Below are 22,142 nucleotides of genomic sequence, written 5' to 3' on the forward strand. Positions count from 1 at the left end.
TTTTGACATTTTTTTTTTTTTGTGAAAATCCATGGAAACCAGTTATATAAGATTACTGACAAAAATAATAGATCGCAGATTTTTATATTTAAGTTCAAAAATTGATGTTTTGTGCATTTTTTCTTAAACCATTAGTAATGGTTTAAGCCATAATACATTATTTTTTTTAACGGAAATATGAAAATCTGAGATCTGATTTTTTGTCAGCAATCCTATATTATAGGTTTGCAGATAAAGACCAAAAATTAAAAAGCTATAAAAATGGTAAAGCTGTGAGAGTGCAGCTTTATGGGTACGGCTGTGAGGTCATAAGGAAAAGAAGACAGTTCAGACAAAATAGCCTTTACTCAACATAATATATAATGTGACGAAGCAAGATCATAGAATTGACAGTCTCATGATACACTATATTATTCAGGCATTCAAGTGCAAAACTTCACCATTTCAAATATACATATAAGTACATGTATACTGGACACAATTGTGACAAAAATAGACTACATTGGTCTATAGACTGACCATATTCAAAAATCAATGACAGTAGTAATATAGTTTTGCAATAGAAAATCAATTCAAAATAATGAGTTTGTGTTAAATAATATTTAACTTTTCTATGGGACTTGAAACTTCTAAGTCCAAAATAATATGTAAGGTGTATTTGTCAGCTTATGTAGTGTTTTTTCATGAAAAAAAGTCCTGTCCCCATTTAGATAATAAAAGATTAGCCCTGAAATCTAGATAAGTAGGCAACCAGGGTGTACTTAAACTTTATCGTAATCAAAGTTCTTTTGTAGCATTTCATAACTAATGATTCCAAACTGTATTATCTGAATGCAGTTATCTCATGTGATAAATATTTATTCTCACTTACATGAAATTGTTTAACATTTTTTAAAACTGGCACCAAAACATAATGAAATTGTATTAAACGTCTGTATGATGTTATAAGAATGAACAGTGACCATAAGTCTTGTCTAAAATGATACGAAAATTGGGGGGGGGGGGGTATCCTCCCTTTGTAAAAAAACTATTTTGTAACAAAATTTAATGTAAAAATATGTAAAACATAGAACTGTTCACCTATTTCAGGACATGACTAATATGATGTATTTTAAACTTGCCATGATTCATCATGCATGACCCATATAGCAGAAAGTAAACATCATCTAATTACGTTGAATGTACACATCATGACATAAACACATCATGACATAAGAATATATACTATTTAAGTTGTAAGACTTGTGTATAAAGTAAGTCCTTATTTAGATCAATATCATAACAAACCTCGCTCAACAGTTGATGCTCAACAGTTGACTCCTGGTATAACAACAATACATTCACACTCAATGGCAGAATATAAGGTTATTCTGTGAAATATTCCACTTTTGAAATTGTAGATTTAGAGACAAGTGACCATGATTTGGAAAGAAATATAATTGAATTGTTACCATGATGTTATCTATTTACAATGAGATGAAACACAGACACGCAATCAATCAGCAATGCCATATTTATGATTATAAAATCACCAAACATTCAAATATTAAACAAAAATAAAATAAATATTGCTGTCATTTAAGACATTTAGGACCAAGTGATAGATCTCTCACTTTATGTTTATCCTTCTTCATAAATTATCAAGATATTGAAGCAAAGTGTTCGACCTTTTCAGGGATTGAAATTCGGCCCCATTCCTATCCTGAAAAGATATTTTGCCCCTAACCAGGGTTAAAAAAAGTGCCCATTATTTTTTAAGGAGCATTTACCTCTGAACATTTAGCAAATGTAGCAAGACAGTGCTATACATGAATTTGAAGATATGTAAGTTGAATAGAAGGTTTGTAAGCAAGTTGAACATTATATAAATCATGTTAGTATTTTACCCCTTTTTGCCAATATGACGCTATTTTTTCCTATCAAAGGGCCCAGCCATCATTCCCTTTAATGTGGAAAAACAACACTGTCTTGGTTATAAAATGATAACCTAAATTGATATAAATTAGGAAGTCAGGATTGACTCAGACTCTAGCTATATTTTACAGTATCAAATTCAATGTCAGTATACTTTTATAAGAATGAATACGGCATCTACTCTTAAACAAAACTGCTAAAACTACATCACCAGAGTGGGAAATGAAAGACAAAATGACTTGAACGATGAAAACAACTTGCATCAACACCTTATTCAAGATACAGACAATTGATTATATCTACTTGAAAAAACACAAACAAAAAATCCCTCCAGATTTCATCATTATTATTCAATTCAGAAAAATATTCAATGAATATTATTATAACATCTCATTTATGCAGCAGTCAGTTTTAACAGCTCTTGTAAATTATATTCAATTGCATGGTTACCATCAGTCTTAATATGCATAATTCATAAGATAAATTCAAGAAACTCAAAAACCATCAACTTCATGCACTTAGCCTTATCATTCAACACTTATATTCCGCACAGATGTTCTCAATAAGTTGTTAATTTAACTTTAATTAAGATTTGCACATTTTATTTACTTTCTCCTCTAAATTTATGAGATAATGTAATGAAAACATCTAAAAGTGTTTACAGTGGTTTAAATCAGCGATGATAGTAATTTTTCTGACCTGTTTTTTCTTGTTTAAAAAATTAACAATACTAAAACAAAGTCAAAAATAGCTATTTCTTTGGCTTCATAAGAATTTGTAGACTGCAGACAGCTGCCTGACTGCATATCTCTGAAGTGTATCAATTTATTTGCAGAATAACAAAAAATGTTATGAAAAAAGCAATGTTTCGTATAAAAAAGGTGAAATAAAATTATAAGAGACAGTTTCACTTATAATTTCACTTAAATTTAAGACAGAAGAAACATAAAATAATGCTGTGATGATTGAGTCTATACATCCAAACCACACAACAATGCTCCGATCTTGACACTCTGTTGGTTACATTTAACATATCAAATACACCAAAATATTACACCAAAATATCAATCAACAATACACATACAACAGGCATTCATCTTCCGTCCAAAATTACACGACAGTTGAATAAAATTATATTGGCATTGCATTGACAATAAAAGCATCTAAAAACTCAAATCAACTTATAGCTGAATGCATTGGGAACACTTGGGCCATTTACCATTGAAAACAACCTTGGATGTATATGGACAGTTTGCTTTGTCAGAAATCTTGACATTTAACTACGCTACTAGTAAATTGCGTAGTAATTTCAATTTAGCAGTTAAACTCGATGTCTCTACTCTTGGAAGTCTTTATTATTATTTATTTAATTATACACTTAACTGGCAATCATTTTAAACCATATATATATGCAAAATACTGTTTAAACACTTCTATAAATAATACCATTAACTAAAATTTTACGAACAACTTCTACTGATGTATCAGCATACATCTGAGGTTGTTTTTCGATGGAAATGGCCAAGGAGTTCCGAATGAGCTAAATGTTATGAATAACATTTCATTAGTAAACTCAAATTATCTCTGTAAGTATGACAGTATTAATTGTATTGCATTCAATTATTAACTATATAATTATGGCATCAGACTAATAAAGAAAAAACAGATTTGACAACATTTAGCAACTGAAATGGTATCTTCGTTATATACGGTATTTAAAACATGGCATTCTGAAAAAAATATATATCTGTCTATTTCCTCAATGTAACAATATCAACTGTTATTATGAAGATTAAAATATTGGCTAAATCTTGTTAACTCTACATTATATCAAATCTGCTCCTTCCCTTTGTTAAGGTAGTGTACGACCTTTGGTATGGTTACGGTACATATCGTAATAGAGATCTACTTTTACTTTGAAAGTTATAATACAGTATACCTTCTCTGGTTCAATAGAAATACAATTATTTTAAGTACAAATTCAAAAGAAAGATTTGTGTACATCATTACAGACAGTGGCAAAATTAATCTAACATGTTAAAGGGAAAATCAGCAGGGACTAGACACCAGTTGATACAACTGCCAGAAAGAGGAAATTGTCAAAAATTTACATAAAATTGATATTGATGTGTACAATGCATTGAATCTAATTAACTGATGTATCACATTGCTTACAACACATGTATCTTTCGAAGTTCTGCGTATTTTTACAATTAAAAAACTAACTGGGTTTGTCTACCATGTAGATCCCAATTAAAATATATAATAAGAATAGCATTGGTATATGTATCAGAACTAATCACATTACTTTCACATGCTAAATACACACATTATGCGCTTTTATTTAGGGGTAACTCGGCTGAGACAGTGATAAAATATTATTTTAATTATGTAAAATGATGTATTATAGGCCTCTTACTAGAACGTATTGACAATTTTAGCTTTGTTTCGAGGAAATACTGTATTTAACGATTTTGGAACCATTTGGTGTCCAGTCCGTTAAGTCCCAATTGCTATAATTCATGATACTGTTGTAAGTTTATAAAGTCAATCTGACTGGTGAATTATTTCTGACCCATTCTTGGCCAAAGTTTGGCCCCTTTCCAATAGCTTAAACAAATTTCCCAAAAAAATGTAACATTCAAATTTCCATTTTCTGTTTTTTTTTTTATTATTTTGAAACTATTTCAACAAAATATTGGACCCCCAAAATTGTTATTGTATGGAGGAGTTGGTGTATTCTAAAAGAAACAAACAATCACATTGTTTCATTTTTTCAGACTTTTCTAAAGCATTCTTGTTCATTTCTAGGCAAAATTGGAATTTCTAATTTTCATCAAAATGACATTTTTGTTCCCTATCAGAAAGGCCCTGACCCCCTTCCAAATATGGTAGTAAAACACAGTCTGTCCTTCCTATCACTGAACTTGGGGCCTGTTTCGTAAATGATCATAGCCACAAAGTGATATTATCTTAGGCTGCAGGATTTCAGCTAGAGTTATGGAACAGTGCTTTCCTCTGTCTGTTTTTGGTAGCTGTTACCCTTCTGCCCTCATGGAGGCCAGCATGCCTGGCCCCCTTCTGCCCTCATGGAGGCCAGCATGCCCGGCCCCCTTTCTGCCCTCATGGAGGCCAGCATGCCCGGCACCCTTCTGCCTTCATGGAGGCCAGCATGCCCGGCCCCCTTCTGCCCTTATGGAGGACCGCATGCCCGGCACCCTTCTGCTTTCATGGAGGCCAGCATGCCTGGCACCCTTCTGCCCTCATGGAGGCCAGCAAGCCCGGCACCCTTCTGCCCTCATGGTGGCCAGCATGCCCGGCCCCCTTTCTGCTCTCATGGAGGCCAGCATGCCCGGCAGCCTTCTGCCTTCATGGAGGCCAGCAGGCCAGCATGCCAGCATGCCCGACACCCATCTGGCCTCATGGTGGCCAGCATGCCTGGCCCCCTTTCTGCCCTCATGGAGGCCAGCATGCCCGGCCCGCTTTCTGCCCTCATGGAGGCCAGCATGCCTGGCACCCTTCTGCCCTCATGGAGGCCAGCATGCCCAGCACCCTTCTGCCCTCATGGAGGCCAGCATGCCCAGCACACTTCTGCCTTCATAGGATTAAATGCTTATGACTGTCAAATATTCATTTTGTTTAGAGTATTTTACTATATAACTGTAAAAACTGAATTTAAGCCAGTTAGGATAGAAAAAAACCTGTTGCCTATTGTGACAGTCCTACAAATTTAATATGTTATATGACAAGCCTAAGATCCTTAAATAAATAGGGCCCCCAAGTATTTTGTTGACACCAGGTAAGGGTTTTAATGAGAAATACCATACTTTTTGTAGAAAATTAAAGTATAAGCTTCACCCCAACATGTCAATCAATCATACAATGTATCATCACTCATCACACAAGGCAAATCTCAGCGGCTTATGTATCACATAGCTAACACACAAATATATGTAAACAAGAGATGTTTGTCAAACATTATGCCCCCCCTGAGCGCCATGTTGTCAGGATTATAGGGACAATTGAATGAAATATGCATGGACCGAAATGACAGCTGATTTGTTGCTGTTTTAAGATTATGACCATTAAAGTGTGAGGATAAAGTGTGTTATGACCGTCATGACCTTTGACTCTATGAACTCAAAATCCAGAGTCATCAGCTGGTCACAAGAAACCTAAATGTCAAGTTTGAGGGCCATGGGTGCAGGCATTGTCAAGTTATCACAAGACAAGTTTTTTCGTTCAAGGTCACTGTGACCTTGACCTTTGACTTTTGGCCAGATGACCCCCAAAACCATAGGGGCCATCTCCTGGTCAGGCCAATTTTCCAAGTCAAGTTTGAGGGCCATGGGTGCAGGCATTGTTGAGTTATCAATCGGACAACCTTTTACTATTCAAGGTCACTGTGACCTTGACCTTTGGCCCAATGACCCCCAAAAACAATAGGGATCATCTACTGGTCAGGCCCAACCTCCAAGTCAAGTTTGAGGGCCATGGGTGCAGGCATTATTGAGTTATCACTTGAACAACCTTTTACCATTCAAGTCACTGTGACCTTGACCTTTGACCCATTGAGCCCAAAAAACAATAGGGGTCAGCTACTGGTCAGGCCCAACCTCCAAGTCAAGTTTGAGGGCCATGGGTGCAGGCATTGTCACGTTATCACTCGGACAACCTTTTACCATTCAAGGTCACTGTGACCTTGACCTTTGGCCTGATGACCCCCAAAAACAATAGGGGTCATCTACTGGTCAGGCCCAACCTCCATGTCAAGTTTGAGGGCCATGGGTGCAGGCATTGTTGAGTTATCACTCGGACAAGCTTTAAAATTATTTTACCATTAAAGGTCACTGTGACCTTGACCTTTGACCCGATGACCCCCAAAATCAATAGGGGTCATCTACTGGTCAGGCCCAACCTTCATGTGAAGTTTGATGACCATACGTCCAGGAATTGTTGAGTTATCACTCGGACAAGCTTTGGTCTACCGATGGACCAACCGACCGACCGACCGACATACCGACATGCCTGTGCAAAGCAATATACCCCTCTTCTTCGAAGGGGGGCATAATAAATGTTATTTGTCACCATCAGCAAAATGCTTTTCAAAGTCAATCCATTCCTTACATTAATGTGCATGATCTTGTTAATATGTTCCAGGAGAAAAAGTATACATGATATCTGATTAAAGCTTTCACGTTTTAAAACGCTACATATATATCAACATATTGTAGTAATTACGTTAAAGTGTTTTTGTCCATAAAATTTCAATGATATCCGATGGATACAAAACTGCTTTAAATGAAGATTAGCGAACAGTTGCGCAAAAATCTCAACAATGTTAGACACCATTACATAGCCATGAAATAAATACACTGATGTTATAATGATTATTTTTAATGCATTCCTATTTCTACGATCCACATTTTAACACTTTTACAATGTATAAATAGCATTACGCCCACTAACAAGAAGTATTATTGCCGTCAGACAAAAATTTATTATATGAATAGTTCGGAACATAATAATAGTACCTATGTAAGAGAACACACCCTTGTTATAGAATGCTTACTTGTTTACATTTATCTGTGTATCCATTTACAGCTTTTCAGTATTAAAATCAGACTAAAACCATTTATGCTTCAATATGTTGTCTGTACAGTTAACCAATTCTTACAGTCATAAAAACAATTAACTCTCCTTCCTGAATGGAGTGTTTCATGTTGAACTAAGTAACGTTTCATATGGACAGTAGCTGTGCATCTAAACTGACAGCAAAAATTAATATCCGCCATTGTCATAAAGACCGCCATGAAAAGCATTAGGCCTAGTATAACAAACAGATAACATCAAACATATTCATGGTTCATAATGCTCCACAAAAACCAAGGCATATAGTATCGCCATTACTATGTACAGGCTAGATTTCAATGCATGACTATGAACTACAAAGAAAACTGCGAACCTGCGTTAACTTTAAAATGACCCTATCTTTCACTTGTGATTATTTTAGCTATTTCACTGATGTTTAATTTAAAAAAAAATATCACAAAAATAAATTTTAATGTTCTCCACAAAAAAATTAGGTTAGTGTTTTTTCATTACATTGTTTGTCTAGAAAACTTTTCCCCACCTTAATAATTAATATAATTTTGTTTTCATGCCCCTTATATTTTCATTGCTCTGTATTGATGAAGTCAGTCCATCAGTGGAAATAATAGGAACTACATATTTTTACAGAAATTCCCAACAATATTTCATGTTGTGTTATTTAATTAAAGACTCCAAATTGACAATCAAGACTTAAATTTAACTCCATAAGAATCAAGATGTGACGCTGTCAACCTTTATGTCACCATAAATTAGAGAGAGAGGGCCATTTCAAAATCACTGCGCAGTACATAAGAGAATTTATCACAAGCAGCACGAAAGTGTCTGTATCACATGGAAATTGTTAGTCGCCCCTTTCAACTAATATTTCATTTTCAATTGTCTTGTATGTAAGACATGTACAATTGCTGAAAACTATTGTCATTTTCAAAGTTAACAGTACTATTTTTATTGGTACCTACACCGTATCACATACAACAGAACTTTTTCAATAATTTCAAACACAAGAAACAGCTCTGCTTTTTACTAGCATTCTTCAGAAAGTAAACAAGACAGACCATTATTGATGTGGTTACAATTTAAATGTCAACAGAAATATACCACAAATAATTGAAAAGAAATATGGATTATCGGTGTCAGTCCACATGAATTTTTAATTGCTTCCGTGGTCAATATTTCACAGATATAATTCTAGTCAAAATATACTCTATAGGTAGCAAAATATTCAGACTTCTTCTCCAGTTTCTCCAGACCGTTTCTTTGTAACATCAGTTGTAAAATTGAATTTGATACTGTGTAAGCTTCTAACACAAAAACCTCATTATCTTGTGGGCATCATCAATAAATACGGTGTTTACCATGTGTCTATGAGTCCTGCTCATGTTTAATGCAAAAAGGAGCTGGTTTATCCAAACAGTGTTGCTCAATTGTGGGTCCATCACACTTCTCAATTGCTCCTTCATTTTCAGGGGACTTCTTCATGATTCTCATACACACATAATGCAGAATCCAAATCCAGCCAAAATGTCAAAGAATGCATATTTGTTATTAGAATCTAGGCTGAAGATGGTGTTTTACTGCACAAAAATGCACACTTTACCCAGAAAGTCACAGATATAATGCAGCTTCATAACAATGCCAATATTTGGAAATCCCAATGATCACATGACCATGTCACATGACTTCATTGACCAATCCCTGATGAGCAAGTGGCAGATGATGATTGGATGTCCTATGCATGACCTTGATGTGGGTTGCAAGTTATTTCTGGTCCTGAGGAAGAGCCCAATCCTAATCATTTGGATGCTCTGGGCACGATCTGTTCTTCTCAAACCACTTGTCGATACACCTGAAAAGAAACAAAACAACATTGAAAGCATGTTTCTTATGTCCAGCATGTTTCTCAATTATAATATATATATGTATTATGTATATACTCCAAAAGAAATGTTCCATTTTAGGGTAACGTTCACCCCAGCACAAAATATAGTTGACTATATTGAAGCTTCGATAGCTTTCCAACTGCAGGAGTCCATGAAAAGCGAGAGGATTTAAAGTCCTACAAGAAATGTACACTGGTAGAAAGTGAGCACATTACACATTATTGGCACACAGTCCTTTAAACTTATAAGGAATCATGGTAGGGAAACAGAGCTTCAGAGAAGTACTTTGCTTAATCATAAATTTTAAAACAATTAGTTTAATATGGGGGAAATAGTTCCTACAAGTACCAAAATCTCTGTCCTTACTCTTACCACATGTAACAGTTTTAGGACAAGAACCTTAATCAAATATTTTACTATTAATGCCATGCAAGAACCGCAATTTCAAGAGATATCCAGACATTCTTAGCACCCAAGTCCACAGCCAGGTTTCTGATCAATGAAGCAAAATGTCAATCACAATAGAAATAGAATACAGGGAAATATCCCTGGCTAAAATCAATGGCCTTAAAACATTAAAATGTTGAACCTGCTAAGAAAAAACAACAATAATATCAAAACGTATTGAAAGCATGGCAGACATTGGTTTCCTTCACAATTTTTAATTTGTGCTACCAGACAACTTGATTATAGCTGTGAACTTGATCTAACTTAAACAACTTGTAGAAAACTAGTAACAAAAACGAGAACACATACTTATACATTCAAAATTGCATAACATGCTAAAAACTAGAATTAAAGGTAAGTATTTAGTATACAGATCAATTTCAACTCTATATAAATCTTGAAATCAGGAATGAAAATCAAAGATTTATGAGGTGTACAGTGTCTATGCATGAAACATTCCACCGGTTAAACTTTGTAGTAATTTCACTGTATATTGGCGTTCAGAATGCTTGAAAATGGTAAAATTTAAAATACACTAGAACTGTAAGCCAAAGGCTAACGAATACCCCCCAACCCTTCCCTGTCTAGGTTGTTTGCCCTGGCCTTAGTTATGGTATCATTAGAAAGCACAAGGCAATACATTTATTTAGTTTATTTAGAATACCTATTACTGAATCAGGGACTGCCATGGCACTGCAGCAGAGATGAGGGTGAATTTGACAGTCTGCCAACCCAATTTCTGTTTACCCACCCCCACCACCTCCCCCCCACACATGAGTACCAAGGAAATAATACAGGTGCACAAAATCACATATACAAAGGTTCACATCATGGTCATGGATAGCTGAAAGTTTGAGAAAAATATATTGAAAAATGACAAAGGAGTAGGCCACCAAAGCGAATATTGTAACAAATTTAAGGCCTGTATGCACCTAACTTCAGGACTTTTGATGGTCTTTTTAAGGACAAAATCAATTAAAGGTCTTTTTAAGGCCATGCAAACATTCTGATTAATACAGGTGCACCAAATCACATATTCAACAGTTCATATCATGGTCATTGACATCTGAAAGTTTGAAAAAGATTTATAGAAAAAATGAGAAAAAATGACAAAGGATTAGGCTAGACAAAGCTGTATAATTTTTGCCTATTTTAACTTATTCAGGGGCCATAATTGGAGACATGATCATGTGATTCCAACCACAATCACAGGGGCAAATGTTCTCACCATGGCTAAAAGTTTGAAAAAGATTCATTCAAAAATGACGAAGGAGTAGGACGAACAAAACTAATTTTACCCAATTTAACTCATTAAGGGGCCACAACTCCACTCAGGATCATGTGACTCCCACCAAATTCATGGAGGCAAAGGTTTACATCATGGCCATTAATATTTGAAAGTTTGAAAAAGATTTGCTCAATAGCTTCAAAGAAGAATCCTGGACAAAGCTAATTTTGCCCAATTTAACTCATTAAGGGGCCACAACTCCACTCAGGATCATGCGACTCTGACCAAATCCACGGAGGCACAGGTTTACATCATGGTCATTAATATTTGAAAGTCTGAAAAAGATTTGTTCAATAACGACAAAGATGAACTTTGTTTTAGGGGGTATAATAACCATATTCTTCAATAAAAAATGGGACACCCTTCTCACTCCCACCACACGCACATATATATAAATGTTGACAGCCAACTCATACATGTATGTGGGCGTACAATTAAAAGTTAATCAGTTTCGCTTCTGTTATTCATTTAATATAAATGCGGTAATTTAAAGTCTTTTCAATATTCTCCCAAACATTCTTTACCGGTTACACTAACAAGAGGCCCAAAAGGGCCTATGCTCTACTGGCATGGCTCTTGTGGTCATCAATCCAGAGCATGTACGTTTGAGTAATAGGCAACAAATATATTGTTCACTTTAAGTGTTTGGGTTAGCTGAAAACGCTGCACGTTCAACATCTGAGGACAGGAAGTGTTGTAAGCAGATAAGTTGCATGAACTATTTTAATATGTGCCAAGTAAAGGTAATCTGAGGGTAAAAAATATTTGCTTTTAAAACTGTACTCATCGTCAAAATTTCATTTCTGTAGCTTTGAAATAAAAAGTCGGTCAAAGGTCAAAGTCAAGGACATCCGAGGACAACATTAATGCTTGTTTGCAAAACTGTTCACATGGTCAAAATTTCATTACTGTAGCTTTAAAAATTAATAAGTAAGTCAAAAGGGGTGGGGCCAGCTTTTGCCCAAGGGGCATTATTTCAAATGTTTTCAATTGCATCATATGATGCTCCACAACCAATATCAAAGGTATGGGCCTTGTGGTTTGAAACAAGAAGATTTTGAAAATATTTCTTAAATAAGTCTCTAGGAAAATTGTGACACCCAGGGCAGTGCCAGTTTTGACCCAAGGGGCATAATTAGTACAACCATGGTAGTGGACCACTGGGGGGGGAGGGCAGTAATGACCCCAGGGGCATAATAATTTGAACAAACCTTCACAAGCAATTGTGACTTTACATGTAAACTTGGCTAAAAATAGACTTCGCTCATGTAGTCATGGCTAAAAATAGACTTAGCTTAAAATAGCATTTTTTATAATTTCAAGACCCATAATCCAGGCATGCATGGGCAAATCTGGCTGGTTTTCAAAAGAAACCGAGTTCTAATGGATATCTAAATACTGTACAAGTTTCATCAAGATACAATCAAAACTGAAGACTGTATCATGTTCACAAGCAATTGTTTACAGACGAACTGATTTTTTAATACTTTCAAGGCCATAATCTAGGCATGCATGGTCGGATCTGGCTGGTTTTCGAAAGTAACCAAGCACTAATGGATATCTAAATACTGTACAAGTTTCATCGAGATACAAAACTTCAAAACTGAAGACTGTATCGTGTTCAGAAGCTAGTGTTTACACAATAGCATTTTTTTATACTATCAAGGGCCATAATCTAGGCATGCATGGGCGGATCTGGCTGGTTTTCGAAAGGAACCGAGCTCTAATGGATATCTAGATACTGTACAAGTTTCATCGAGTTACAATCAAAACTGAAGACTGTATTGTGTTCACAAGCAATTGTTTACAGACACACGGACGCACGGATGCACATACTACGTACACATTACCATCGCCTTTGGCCAGTGGAGCTAATAATAGAAGATTATGTTTAAATAATTAAGGTATTTATCAGTATTGTCTTTTAACCTTTTTTCACTTTTACAAAACATCTTGAAATCAGTTGCTTGTGTATGAAGGGGTAGAAATCAACCAATATCTTGGACAACCATGAACACATAGATGTGCAGTTGCTATATTCAATATAAGAGGAACACATAGATGTGCAGTTGCTATATTCAATATAAGAGGAACACATAGATGTGCAGTTGCTATATTCAATATAAGAGGAACACATAGATGTGCAGTTGCTATATTCAATATAAGAGGAACACATAGATGTGCAGTTGCTATATTCAATATAAGAGGAACACATAGATGTGCAGTTGCTATATTCAATATAAGAGGAACACATAGATGTGCAGTTGCTATATTCAATATAAGAGGAACACATAGATGTGCAGTTGCTATATTCAATATAAGAGGAACACATAGATGTGCAGTTGCTATATTCAATATAAGAGGAACACATAGATGTGCAGTTGCTATATTCAATATAAGAGGAAGTTTGGAAGTAATAATTATTACTCACTAAAAATGGACTAAAACTTCTGAATTGACTCATTGGAAGTACAAAAACTTCTATAATTTTGGGGAAAACTACCAAAATTGAAGGCTTGAAAGTTCAATTATGAAAACCTGGTGTCAGTTCCTTTTATGGTCACATTTTCAATTAAGTAAATATCAAATAATAATTTAAATAATATATTTAAAAGTGAAACAAATTGTGGTTTGGAGACATATTTCAGCGAAAAACTTCTAATACTGATAGAAAGGAAGTAATTCATATTTCCAATTTCAAATTCTAAATGGAAGCCCTGTAATTATTATCTGTGGCCCATTTCGTATATTGGCCAATTATTTTGAAGTCAAAACATTCAGATTCTACTCTTAAGATTAATTTAAATCTAGGATATTTATCGATTACGCCCAAGAAGATCAATGATACCATTTAAAACAATGATTGACACGCCAGGCTACAACAACACAGGCAGACGGAGCCATTCTGTAACAGATTGAAATTAAGCGCATTTCTATTTTGCCCTCCTACTTGAGGACAGGGGAATAATAAAACATGGGCCCCCAGATGATACCATGTTAGGACATGGGGATAAGAGAGTTTTTATGTCGGACTAGATCATTACCACTCAGGCATCGAGAGGTGAAAATCAATGAAGTAAGAACCTACAAGACATGCTGTCAGCTGCAGAGAACCTAATATATCTCAGGTGGTTCAATGCCCTTTGGTACCGGTATGTTATGGAAGTAAGGCAGTAAATTCAATACACTGTAAGTCGAAAAATCTGATTTATTTTCTGGAAACATTATTTTGAAGCAGGTGCACTATTTCCTATATCTGCATGTATTTGAAAATGATTATGTCTACATCAGGCTAATCTTGTTCAACATGTTTTCTCTGTTGACCAAGAAACACCAATAATTTTAACCATTTAACATACTCTCACCAATCATTTTCCATTTAGTTTGTCTCACAATGAATACAACTGACCATTTCTGACATCTGTCAACCGGCAAACACCCCCAAGGTTTTCCTGAATGTTGTCACAGAGTGAGGCTCTCCAATATAAACCTATATATATATCTCAGCCAACTTTTTCTCCCTCTCTTATTACTGTCTCTCCTTCAGTTCTGTGAATTGGGAGGCAATATTCTCTTTTCTTCCCCAAATATAAACCAGCCTGACACAATTACTTTTGTTCTGGATCTGATATAGACTTGTGATGATTTTGTATCCTGAGCCAAGACAAATAAAACACTGTTTGTCTAAATTTGCCTCAGTATTTAATGTCCACTCCCCCTCCCCATCTCCAAATCAGCACCTCTGAGGGCAAAACCTTGAAAGTTTGAGACACAGGTAAAGCTCAAAGGGTGCAAGCAGAAACATTTTAATTACTTCTATTTTAAGTGCGCTTACAATTTCTTTGTTTACACTCCTTCTGTTACAGCATATCTTACAGAACAAGGCTACATTCTTGAAGACCCATGTTTTTACCATTTCTCACCAAACTGTTGCGCCAATCACACACCTCAAACGGAACACTGAATAGGCTTTAATCATTCAATTCCCAGCAAATAAAGTAAATTGCCCACTATGTCATGAAGAGGATTCCAGTATTTCTTCATCAGCTTACAAATGTCCATACATGGGCAAATGGTAATTTACGTAAGCCAAAATAAGCGGACACTGACATTAATCAGCCGTTGGGGAGAAAGCTTGACAACACCAGAACATCAATAGCGTGTGTCTTGTAGCAAAAAACATCCCTAAATTGCACCATAGACAGCAAACAGAGTGTTGAATTGCCAAAACAACACATAAATCATAAACACATAAATCATAAAGATACAGGAAAGGGTAGTAATATCTAATCCTCACCCTTTACTTGTATTACCAGTTGGACTTTATGACAATGATTGAAACCAAAATGACACTACTGTGAAATCATTAATGTTCAAAACAACGCGTTCAATATGTTTATTAAACAATATGTTTATTAAACAAAATCGTGTGAATAAATATTAAAATGATCTTGTTGACTCAAATATACGCACCTTTTCGGTGTTTTCACAGTTTGCAAAATTCTTAATTGGTATTCAATGGCTTCCCCTATCTGTATTTATTGTCAGGGTGCATCTTCTTTTATGACCTTAATTCCCAATTATATCGATAATTGACATGGGTATATGCACTAATTGGCATCTCGTACCACTTTAGCGAGTGTCATAAACCGTGTGACGTAGAAGACGGAAATCACGGGCCAGCGCGTGGAGATTTCAGACGATCTAGGATGATCGCATATTCGATTTTTTTTTTCAAAAATGAAAAACCACGAATTCAAGTACCCACGAAATTGTTTTTATTCGGCAAACCACGAAATTTCATGCCAACGAATATAAATGATTTCACAGTATATCTACAGAAAACATCAATTGCAAAGGTGGGTATTCTACACCTCACTTTTACATTTGAATTCAGAGACACATGAGAGATTAGTATTTTACTTCCATCACATCAAAATGGATAGATGGGTACTTTACATTAAATTCTATCACATCAAAATGCTAAGATCAGGGAAATTGAAACTTGCTATTATCACATAAAAATGCAAAGATGGGTAACTTACACAGTTTACTTTGATCACATCAGAGGCAATGATGGGTATTTTAAACGCAATGTTTATCACATGAAAGGCAAAGATGTATATTTTACATTAAACATTATGACTGAATTCAGAGTCACATCAAAGATGGGCAATGTAAAATGTTTTGAAAAGTGTAAGATAATGGCCATATAAACTAGTTTTAGCCCCCGGTAGAGTCCTGTTCTAGTTTAGTGTAAGGTAATGGCCATATAAACTAGTTTTAGCCCCCAGTAGAGTCATCTTCTAGTTTAGTGTGAGGTAATGGCCATATAAACTAGTTTAAGCCCCCAGTAGAGTCATCTTCTAGTTAAGAGTGAGGTAATGGCCATATAAACTAGTTTTAGCCCCCAGTAGAGTTGTGTTCTAGTTTAGTGTAAGGTAAGGCCATATAAACTAGTTTTAGCCCCCAGTAGTCATCTTCTAGTTTAGTGTAAGGTTATGGCCATATAAACTAGTTTTAGCCCCCAGTAGAGTCGTGTTCTAGTTTAGTGTAAGGTTATGGCCATATAAACTAGTTTTAGCCCCCAGTAGAGTTGTGTTCTAGTTTAGTGTAAGGTTATGGCCATATAAGCTAGTTTTAGCCCCCAGTAGAGTCATCTTCTAGTTTAGTGTAAGGTTATGGCCATATAAACTAGTTTTAGCCCCCAGTAGAGTCGTGTTCTAGTTTAGTGTAAGGTTATGGCCATATAAACTAGTATTAGCCCCCAGTAGAGTCATCTTCTAGTTTAGTGTAAGGTTATGGCCATATAAACTAGTTTTAGCCCCCAGTAGAGTCGTGTTCTAGTTTAGTGTAAGGTTACGGACAAATTAACTTGTTTTAGCCCCCAGTAAAGTCATCTTCTAGTTTAGTGTAAGGTTATGGCCATATAAACTAGTTTTAGCCCCCAGTAGAGTCATCTTCTAGTTTAGTGTAAGGTTATGGCCATATAAACTAGTTTTAGCCCCCAGTAGAGTCATCTTCTAGTTTAGTGTAAGGTAATGGCCATATAAACTAGTTTTAGCCCCCAGTAGAGTCATGTTCTAGTTTAGTGTAAGGTTATGGCCATATAGACCAGTTTTAGCCCCCAGTAGTCATCTTCTAGTTTAGTGTAAGGTTATGGCCATATAAACTAGTTTTAGCCCCCAATAGAGCCGTGTTCTAGTTTAGTGTAAGGGTATGTCCATATAGACTAGTTTTAGCCCCCGGTAGAGTCGTGTTCTAGTTTAGGGTAAGGTTATGGCCACATAGACTAGTTTTAGCCCCCAGTAGAGTCATCTTCTAGTTTAGTGTAAGGTAATGGCCATATAAACTAGTTTTAGCCCCCAGTAGAGTCGCGTTCTAGTTTAGTGTAAGGTTATGGCCATATAGACCAGTTTTAGCCCCCAGTAGTCATCTTCTAGTTTAGTGTAAGGTTATGGCCATATAAACTAGTTTTAGCCCCCAGTAGAGCCGTGTTCTAGTTTAGTGTAAGGGTATGTCCATATAGACTAGTTTTAGCCCCCAGTAGAGTCGTGTTCAAGTTTAGTGTAAGGTTATGGCCATATAAACTAGTTTTAGCCCCCAGTAGAGTCATCTTCTAGTTTAGTGTAAGGTTATGGCCATATAGACTAGTTTTAGCCCCCAGTAGAGTCATCTTCTAGTTTAGTGTAAGGTTATGGCCATATAGACTAGTCTTAGCCCCCAGTAGAGTCATCTAGTTTAGTGTAAGGTTATGGCCATATAGACTAGTTTTAGCCCCCAGTAGAGCCGTGTTCTAGTTAAGTGTAAGGTTATGGCCATATAAACTAGTTTTAGCCCCCAGTAGTCATCTTCTAGTTAAGTGTAAGGTTATGGCCATATAAACTAGTTTTAGCCCCCAGTAGTCATCTTCTAGTTTAGTGTAAGGTTATGGCCATATAAACTAGTTTTAGCCCCCAGTAGAGTTGTGTTCTAGTTTAGTGTAAGGTTATGGCCATATAAACTAGTATTAGCCCCCAGTAGAGTCATCTTCTAGTTTAGTGTAAGGTTATGGCCATATAAACTAGTTTTAGCCCCCAGTAGAGTCGTGTTCTAGTTTAGTGTAAGGTTACGGACATATTAACTAGTTTTAGCCCCCAGTAAAGTCATCTTCTAGTTTAGTTTAAGGTTATGGCCAAATAGACTAGTTTTAGCCCCCAGTAGAGTCATCTTCTAGTTTAGTGTAAGGTTATGGCCATATAGACTAGTTTTAGTCCCCAGTAGAGTCATCTTCTAGTTTAGTGTAAGGTTATGGCCATATAGACTAGTTTTAGTCCCCGGTAGAGTCGTGTTCTAGTTTAGGGTAAGGTTATTGCCAAATAGACTAGTTTTAGCCCCCAGTAGAGTCATCTTCTAGTTTAGTTTAAGGTTATGGCCATATAGACTAGTTTTAGTCCCCAGTAGAGTCATCTTCTAGTTTAGTGTAAGGTTATGGCCATATAGACTAGTTTTAGCCCCCAGTAGAGTCATCTTCTAGTTTAGTGTAAGGTAATGGCCATATAAACTAGTTTTAGCCCTCAGTAGAGTCGTGTTCTAGTTTAGTGTAAGGTTATGGCCATATAGACCAGTTTTAGCCCCCAGTAGTCATCTTCTAGTTTAGTGTAAGGTTATGGCCATATAAACTAGTTTTAGCCCCCAGTAGAGCCGTGTTCTAGTTTAGTGTAAGGGTATGTCCATATAGACTAGTTTTAGCCCCCAGTAGAGTCGTGTTCAAGTTTAGTGTAAGGTTATGGCCATATAAACTAGTTTTAGCCCCCAGTAGAGTCATCTTCTAGTTTAGTGTAGGGTTATGGCCATATAGACTAGTTTTAGCCCCCAGTAGAGTCATCTTCTAGTTTAGTGTAAGGTTATGGCCATATAGACTAGTTTTAGCCCCCAGTAGAGTCATCTTCTAGTTTAGTGTAAGGTTATGGCCATATAAACTAGTTTTAGCCCCCAGTAGAGTCATCTTCTAGTTAAGTGTAAGGTTATGGCCATATAAACTAGTTTTAGCCCCCAGTAGAGTCATCTTCTAGTTAAGTGTAAGGTTATGGCTATATAGACTAGTTTTAGCCCCCAGTAGAGCCGTGTTCTAGTTTAGTGTAAGGGTATGTCCATATAGACTAGTTTTAGCCCCCAGTAAAGTCGTGTTCAAGTTAAGTGTAAGGTTATGGCCATATAAACTAGTTTTAGCCCCCAGTAGAGTCGTGTTCTAGTTTAGTGTAAGGTTATGGCCATATAGACTAGTTTTAGCCCCCAGTAGAGTCGTGTTCTAGTTTAGTGTAAGGTTATGGCCATATAGACTAGTTTTAGCCCCCAGTAGAGTCGTGTTCTAGTTTAGTGTAAGGTTATGGCCATATAGACTAGTTTTAGCCCCCAGTAGAGTCATCTTCTAGTTAAGTGTAAGGTTATGGCCATATAAACTAGTTTTAGCCCCCAGTAGAGTCATCTTCTAGTTTAGTGTAAGGTAATGGCCATATAGACCAGTTTTAGCCCCCGGTAGAGCCGTGTTCTAGTTTAGGGTAAGGTTATGGCCATATAGACTAGTTTTAGCCCCCAGTAGAGTCATCTTCTAGTTAAGTGTAAGGTTATGGCCATTTAAACTAGTTTTAGCCCCCAGTAGTCATCTTCTAGTTAAGTGTAAGGTTATGGCCATATAAACTAGTTTTAGCCCCCAGTAGAGTCATCTTCTAGTTAAGTGTAAGGTTATGGCTATATAGACTAGTTTTAGCCCCCAGTAGAGCCGTGTTCTAGTTTAGTGTAAGGGTATGTCCATATAGACTAGTTTTAGCCCCCAGTAAAGTCGTGTTCAAGTTAAGTGTAAGGTTATGGCCATATAAACTAGTTTTAGCCCCCAGTAGAGTCGTGTTCTAGTTTAGTGTAAGGTTATGGCCATATAGACCAGTTTTAGCCCCCAGTAGTCATCTTCTAGTTTAGTGTAAGGTTATGGCAATATAAACTAGTTTAAGCCACAATAAGAGTCGTATTCTAATTTAGTGTGAGGTTATGGCCATATATTCTAGTTTAAGCCCCAAGAAGAGTCGTATTCCAGTTCAGTGTCGGGTTATGGCCATATAAACTAGTTTAAGCCCTCAAAAGAGCTGTGTTCTGGTTAAGTGTCAGGTTATGGCCATATAAACAAGTTTTAGCATGCAGAAGAGTTGTGTTCCTGGTTTAGTGTGAGGTTATTGCCATATAAACTAGTTTAAGACCCCGGAAGAGATGTGTTCTGGTTTAGTGTGAGGTTATGGCCATATAAACAAGTTTAAGCCCCCAGAAACGTTGTGTTCCTGGTTTAGTGTGAGGTTAATGCCATATAAACTAGTTTAAGCCCCTGGAAGAGTTGTGTTCTAGTTTAGTGTGAGGTTATGGCCATATAAACAAGTTATAGCACCCAGAAAAGTTGTGTTCTGGTTTAGTGTGAGGTAATAGCCATATAAACTAGTTTAAGCCACAAGAAGAGTCGTATTCTAGTTCAGTGTGAGGTTATGGCCATATGAACTAGTTTAAGCTCCAAGTAGAGTCGTATTCTAGTTCAGTGTGAGGTTATGGCCATATGAACTAGTTTAAGCTCCAAGTAGAGTTGTGTTCCTGGTTTAGTGTGAGGTTATGGCCATATAAACTAGTTTAAGCCCTCATTAGACTTGTGTTCCAGTTAACTCCTGTTTCCCTGACCGTTCCAAGGCGGTAATCTCATCATATATTGGTAAAACTGTTTTGATGTGTGTGTGGTCTGTATGTGTTGTTTGTTTTTATGTGGTGTGTTGTGTCTCTAGTCCATTGCCGTTTGGGTCCTTGCCTAGTGCCTCTAAACAGGGTTTATTTTTTAATGTTTGACCACTGACCACTGGGCTTGTTCCTCTTGTTTCATTTATTATTGATCATGATGTTTGACCATTGACTACTGGGCTTGTTCCTCTTGTTTCATTTATTATTGATCATGATGTTTGAGCACTGACCACTGGGCTTGTTCCTCTTGTTTCATTTATTATTGATCATGATGTTTGACCACTGACTACTGGGCTTGTTCCTCTTGTTTCATTTATTATTGATCATGATGTTTGAGCACTGACCACTGGGCTTGTTCCTCTTGTTTCATTTATTATTGATCATGATGTTTGACCACTGACCACTGGGCTTGTTCCTCTTGTTTCATTTATTATTGATCATGATGTTTGACCACTGACCACTGGGCTTGTTCCTCTTGTTTCATTTATAATTGATCATGATGTTTGACCACTGACTACTGGGCTTGTTCCTCTTGTTTCATTTATTATTGATCATGATGTTTGAGCACTGACCACTGGGCTTGTTCCTCTTGTTTCATTTATTATTGATCATGATGTTTGACCACTGACCACTGGGCTTGTTCCTCTTGTTTCATTTATTATTGATCATGATGTTTGACCACTGACCACTGGGCTTGTTCCTCTTGTTTCATTTATTATTGATCATGATGTTTGACCACTGACTACTGGGCTTGTTCTTCTTGTTTCACTTATTATTGATCATGATGTTTGACCACTGACTACTGGGCTTGTTCCTCTTGTTTCATTTATTATTGATCATGATGTTTGAGCACAGTGACACTTTGACATGTTCAAGAAACTGAAAACACAAAGACATTCATAAATAAATAGTAGGGATGGCAACGAGTACCCGAGTACTCGATCGAACGTCCGAGTACTCGAGTACCAAATCACTACTCGAGTACTCGGATTTTTTTTTTAAAAATCTATAAAAATCACCAAATACACGATTTACAGACAAAATATCAGATCTGGTTAGTTGCCAAGAGGACAATTAACGGTCCCTCTAATCCCCGCTGTGTACACAATTGACCTCAATCAATTAGTTGAGAGTTGTTGTGATAGTAAAGAATTATGAATATTAATGAGGTCAACAACAATAAAACAGTACGAAAAACTATCATTTAAAAATTAAATTATAGAGTGAACAACTGAACTTCGTATTGAATTTCG

The 22,142-nt window shown here is 36.3% G+C and overlaps 1 protein-coding gene across 1 annotated transcript in view; it reads right to left on the reverse strand.

Annotated features, from left to right (window-relative positions):
• Positions 1–326: 326 nt before the first annotated feature.
• Positions 327–22,142, reverse strand: part of LOC128242668 (E3 ubiquitin-protein ligase znrf2-like) — a 44,445-nt gene continuing 22,629 nt past the window's right edge. The window contains exon 4 of the mRNA XM_052959913.1: positions 327–9,373. Coding sequence (XP_052815873.1) covers positions 9,316–9,373 — 58 coding nt within the window. The 3' untranslated portion in view covers positions 327–9,315. The remainder of the gene's footprint in view (positions 9,374–22,142) is intronic.

The sequence above is a fragment of the Mya arenaria genome, chromosome 8 (assembly GCF_026914265.1).
Source record: "Mya arenaria isolate MELC-2E11 chromosome 8, ASM2691426v1".
Classification (NCBI taxonomy): domain Eukaryota; kingdom Metazoa; phylum Mollusca; class Bivalvia; order Myida; family Myidae; genus Mya; species Mya arenaria.